This window comes from Oxyura jamaicensis, chromosome 28 (assembly GCF_011077185.1).
Source record: "Oxyura jamaicensis isolate SHBP4307 breed ruddy duck chromosome 28, BPBGC_Ojam_1.0, whole genome shotgun sequence".
Classification (NCBI taxonomy): Eukaryota; Metazoa; Chordata; class Aves; order Anseriformes; family Anatidae; genus Oxyura; species Oxyura jamaicensis.
Genome location: NC_048920.1, coordinates 2,476,255 through 2,481,588, shown reverse-complemented (window position 1 = coordinate 2,481,588; position 5,334 = coordinate 2,476,255). Strand labels below are relative to the sequence as shown.

Sequence of the window (5,334 nt, the reverse complement as noted above, 5' to 3'; positions counted from 1 at the left end):
GGGTCTTGTTCAATCGCTTCTTCACCCATCGGATGTGAGACCATTGCTGCGGGAGACAGCAGCCTTTGGCCCATCGTGCCACCAGGAGGTTGAAAATACCTCTTCAGCCTCTCCCTGCCTGTCTGCAGCATCTGCGCTTTTTCAGACCTCAGCTGAGGGAGAACGAGGGCAGTGAGTGTGCTGAGACAGGAGCTGGGAGTGCTGCTGACATCCTTCTGTTTATTCCCTCCCTTTAGGGCTCTGGGGTCAGCTACCCAGCTACTTCCACAGGGCCTGCGGACCCAGGGAGCTTTGAGGTCAGCTCCAGATGCTGAGGAGTGGATGAAGACATTTGTGCAGCCCAGTGAAGCCAGTCCTGTCTCTTTCAGAGCTGCTGACAGGAGAGTTACCTCCAGAAGGCAATTAAAGGCACCTAAATGAACTTCCTGCTGCTAATCACCCTCTGAAGGACCTGTCTCCTTCCCCAGATGGAGACGACTGCCTTTGCTTCCTCAGGCACCCTGAGGGGGCTCATTCAGCAGTGGAAGTGATTTGTGGCTCCCGGGAGGCTGCACACCTTGCAGAGGAGGGCAGTTTTCTTGTGAAGTGACTCGAAAATCATTTTTCCCCATTTGTTCCACAAATGAAATGAAACAGCTCAGTCAGAGGACTTGCAGAAAGACTTGTTTCTGTCAAGTCCTTGGAAACGCCGTCATGTTTCATTTCAGGAGAGATTGGTTTGGAACTTCTCCACTGCAGAAGAAATTCTGAAACTGCAGTTTCCTCTTTTGATCCTACCTGAAGCCGTCCTGGTTTCCCCCAGGGCAGGAGTGATAGATCCAGGTCCAGCCTGTCTCTGGAAGTCCCATGTATTCACGTATTTTTCCCAGCCCTTTCTAACACAAATACCATGTGTATACTTTCAAGATAAGCAATCTAGGTGCTATTTTCAAGTCTCCAAGATTTCTGTATTGCAGAGATCATGCTTCTCAGTTCTGCAGCATGATTTTTTCCCGACAGTCTTTTCTAAGTCCTCGTCTTCCGAGTCCTAATGTAGCCACTCAATAGGAAAATACTTTAAGGCTGTAGGATTGTTTGAGGGCCCTAGTTGTGTTGTTGTATGGTCATAATAAAGAGATCTGATGACAGCACACTTCTGGGTAGTGCCATAACTGTTTTATGTTTAGAGGAAAGCCTTTGATTTGGGAGGTTAGCCTTTGTACAGCTGTGAAGGTTTGATGTCTTGGTCACAGTATGTTAGAGCTGTTCACTTCCTTAATTTTTGGCATTTAGTAAAGAGGTTTTACGGCTTTCTTTTACACGAGATTAAATGCTAATATTGGTTTTGTGAGCGTTTCCAGCTCTGTATCCCCATATGTAGTTTGTGACTTGGCTGGCTGCCCCATCCACAGTGGGTGTTAGAGCCACCCGTACCAGCCTGGGGAGCCAGGGCTGATTTCTGCTCGTGCTTTAAAGCGGGATTGGGGAAGTATTCAGACTGCCTAAATAATACGACTGTACCTGGTGTGTCTGGAGAAGAGACGAAGATCTGTTTGCATCGTGTTAGTACATAAATCCAGCAACCCTTAAGGTGCTTAGGCACATTTGGATAATGACCTGGAACAACCTAGGTAGCAGGAGGTTGCATGTACCTGTCACGTCAGCCTCTGCAAGCGTGCGAGATTGCCAGCCACCAGGCAAACGCAGCCAATTACGCCACGCTCAGAAGCATTTCATTCTTTTTCCATCTATCTGGCTCCACTAAGTGAATCCTGCTGTAAAGACCTCTACCTCCTGCTGGCATCACCTCCCGGCTGAGGAGATGGTGTTTAAAGTGCCCTCAATATTTCTGGAGTGTTTTTTCTACCCGTGCGGTTAAAGGCCAGGCTGCCCTCTGCGGTGGGCTGTGCTGAGCCACCCAACATGTGGGGACAACGTGCTGGGTGACAAGGAGGTGCCGGGGGCTTGCAGGCCTTGTTTTACCCCTAATGGGAAGGGACTTGCTTTAGGCCTTAGTACCTTACTTTTTTTTCCTCTCTGTCTGTGGCTTGTCAGGCTAGGAAGCAGTTCCTGCTGGCTGTAATACATGGGATGGTTCTCACCTGGGATTTTTGGGCAACACTACAAAGCAAGATTCAGCGTGTTTGTGTGCTTGTGTATCCGTGCACAGGTATTTTGGGAGGGAATTGAGTAAGCTTCCTAGCAGACATAAACCAGCTCCCATACCTAATGTTCTTAAATCCCTGCTTCTCCCCTGTTGCCCTGGCTTAAAGGAATTTTTGATATTTCCAGCTGGGATTTTATGCCTTGTTGTGGTGGGGGACCTGGGGAAGGGAGCCAAAACTGCAGTGTTCATTGCTTGCTTACCAATAAAAGCTAGAGCAGGAGCTGAGGGAAAGCATGGGGGAAGTTTTTCTTGGTTTAATGATAACTTATCCAACTCACAGCTCAAATGGTGCTGTTCTCCAGAGAACCAAAACACTCCCCTTCCACTGAGCTTGCATTATCTTGCTCCCCATCTTCATACTCGTCTTCTTCATACACTTCTCTGAATGCATCATATTCTTGGCCCTGCTCCTCCTCCTCTTCCTCCTCATTCACATCCTCGTGAGCCTGTCCTAGCAGGAGCTCACATTGCCCGTTGGTGTTCACGGGCTGCTTGCAGAATGGACATGTCTTCTTCCCGGTCTGGGTGTGGAGCCAGGTGTCAATGCAGCTGCAGTGGTAAGCGTGGGAACAGGACAGGATCTTCAGGAGGTCTCCTTCCTTGTACTCTGACATGCAGATCACACAGGTCTCTTGCTTGTCTCCCCGCTTGTACGTATACAGCTTTATCTTGTGAGCCTTCTTGCACCACCTTATGCCAACCATAATTGAGATAGCGGTGATAATGATGTAGAACATGCCCCGCATGATGCGAGTGTCTTGCAGCATTTTAGCGTTATATTGATAAGGAGCGAAATAGTATTTGGGTGGTAGAAGTCTGATGTATGCCCCTTTCTCACATTGCAAAGCCTTTTCCATGTGAAGGGAGACAGATTCTCCAGTGAAGAGTGATGGTATTTCAATCTGCTGCTGGATTTCTTTGTCATCAGACGTCATGGTGATCAGCTGCTCTGAATCCGCATTGTACACAACAGCAGCTTGGTAGCCAGCCCGCTGGGCGTGAAGGACCTTCTCAGCAAAGGAGCAGCCGCACCCCTGGATGAGCGCAATGTATTTCTCTGAGGCCTTCCTTGGTGCTGGAGGATTCTCTATTGTGTGGCAAGCATTTGGTGGTATTGCCCTCATCAGGTACCCTGTCAGCCCTTCTGCCGGGAGCTGTGGCCCGAAGCATGCGGGCAGGGCTTTGTACACAACGCACTTGGAGCTGTCGTTGTAAGCCACGTGGCCAAAGGCTTCTGCAACAGCAACCTTGTGGAAGAAGGTGGTAACCACAAAGTAAAGGAGCTGGAGCCGAAGACTCATGTTGAATGCAGTTGGGTAGCTCTGAAAAAAAGGTTTCCAGGCTAGTCCCAAAGGAAAATTGTGAGACAATCACAGAAGAATGATCCCAGCTGACTGTTATCACTGTGCCATGGCTTGGAGCCACAGCACGGTGGAGATGAAACAGTTTCTGCAGGTTCTTCTTAGGTTTGGAGGTTCCTGGGATACAGCTCTTCTCTCTTTTGTTGTCTCCAGCTGCTAAGCAACAGCCTTACATTATATCTGCGGGTCTGTGACATCACCTGGTGACTGTGTTCCGTTCCGGGGAGATGTGGCATTACTGCCAACGTGCTTAAACCACTCTTTTCCCTTCCTTTTTGGTCCACTCCATGCATGTGGCTTCTAGTTTCGTCTCCCTCTGGGTACTGATAGGATGCCGGTTTCTCTCATCTGGTTGATTCGCAGGATGAATGAGCCTCCCCACCAGCACCGTGGCCATTGCAGACTGGGATGCTTCGTGCTGGTGGCCAAAGCAGTGTCTGGAAAACCCAGCAGAGTGGGAGGGGACTGTTAGGCTTGGCCACCATCTGCCACTGGAGGTGCATGTGGCAGCTCAAATGGGTCTGCTGAACATGTTCTTTTTTCCTTAAAATCATAATCTTTGAACTGATACCAAACCAAATAAAATGCTTAGGGTAGAAGTTTGTTTGTTTGCTTGTTTGTTTGTTTGTTCCATTTGAAATAAGTCTATCATTAACTGTCAGTCAAAAACTGCTGTTAGCAGAAGTTGAAAGTCTCTGTGTGGCCTCACTCTCTGCCATTTGCCAAACTTTTATGAGAGCGGATCCACCTTCAAGGGGTCTGAGTGAGCAGCCAGGCTTGCAGGAGGGGCTGATCTGCTGGGGCTAAGCTCACAGGACTCCTGTTGGGGTGGGTGAGCCTGGGAGGACTGCTATTTTGTGCTTGAGCTTTTTTACCTTATTCACTTTAAAATCTCACCTTCAGGAATCAAATGACTGAAGGAAGACTTTAGCTTCTAGCTATAAAAACAGATTTAAAAATTGAGTTATGGCGAAATAGCTGAAAAGGGGATTGGATGGCATGAGGACAAGTGTTGTCCATTCCTCCTGGACAGACAATGCAGCTCTCATCTTTCAGGCAATTCTCACCTCCAATGGTGAGTGCTCAGTGCCCAGAGGAACACCAGCCTGATGGGGAGGCAATAGCTCTCCTTGTTGTCGGAGCAAACTAGCACTGAATATGCAGTGAACCCAGGTCAGTTCTGAACCACAAATCCCTAAAAACCTGTACCTTTTAACAAACAACACTTTTTTGTTTAACAGTCCACTTGGGAGTAGCCGCGTGGTTCCCATTGCAGTTGTGTTGGACCCAAAGTTTTAAAAAAAACACTTGTGTACTAGGCAACTGATTTGTTACTAGCCCCCTTGAGCTCTGCTTGAGACAGATTTCACTGGGAAAAGAGCTACAGAAAATGTCAGCAGACAGTGTGTGTGTGTGCCAGAGACTCCCAGCAGCTGTGATTTCAAATTGATTTTATTTTCCCCTCATCTAAAGAGTTTTACACTCACAGGGAGACATTTTGTTGCATTTAAAAACAAGGGAAAGGTTTGGGGAGAGGGTTGAAGCCAAAGACTCTGAAGCACAATGAGATGAAGAAAATGGAGGTACACCGGGAGAACTTTTTGAGGGTTCATTTTTGGCTTGGTCTTATGGTCCTTGTGATGGCATCCATCATCCTCGTTTCTTTACCTGCACTCAGCTCTCTATTTTTGCCTCCAGATCGAAGCTTTATGTACTGCCAGTCACTGCTGCTTGACTTAGGGGCAGGTCTGTCCGTGGAGCTGGATGAGGAGCCATGCATCTGTACTTAAGCTCTGACAGATGTGGGACTAAGGAAGGATTCCCGTT

The 5,334-nt window shown here is 48.1% G+C and overlaps 1 protein-coding gene across 1 annotated transcript; it reads right to left on the bottom strand.

The window, feature by feature from the left end:
- Positions 1-947: 947 nt before the first annotated feature.
- LOC118179041 (E3 ubiquitin-protein ligase RNF13-like) lies at positions 948-5,016 on the bottom strand. The gene has a single exon (XM_035348059.1). The coding sequence runs from the start codon at positions 3,445-3,447 to the stop codon at positions 2,428-2,430; it is 1,020 nt and encodes a 339-aa protein (XP_035203950.1). The 5' UTR covers positions 3,448-5,016; the 3' UTR covers positions 948-2,427.
- Positions 5,017-5,334: the final 318 nt, after the last annotated feature.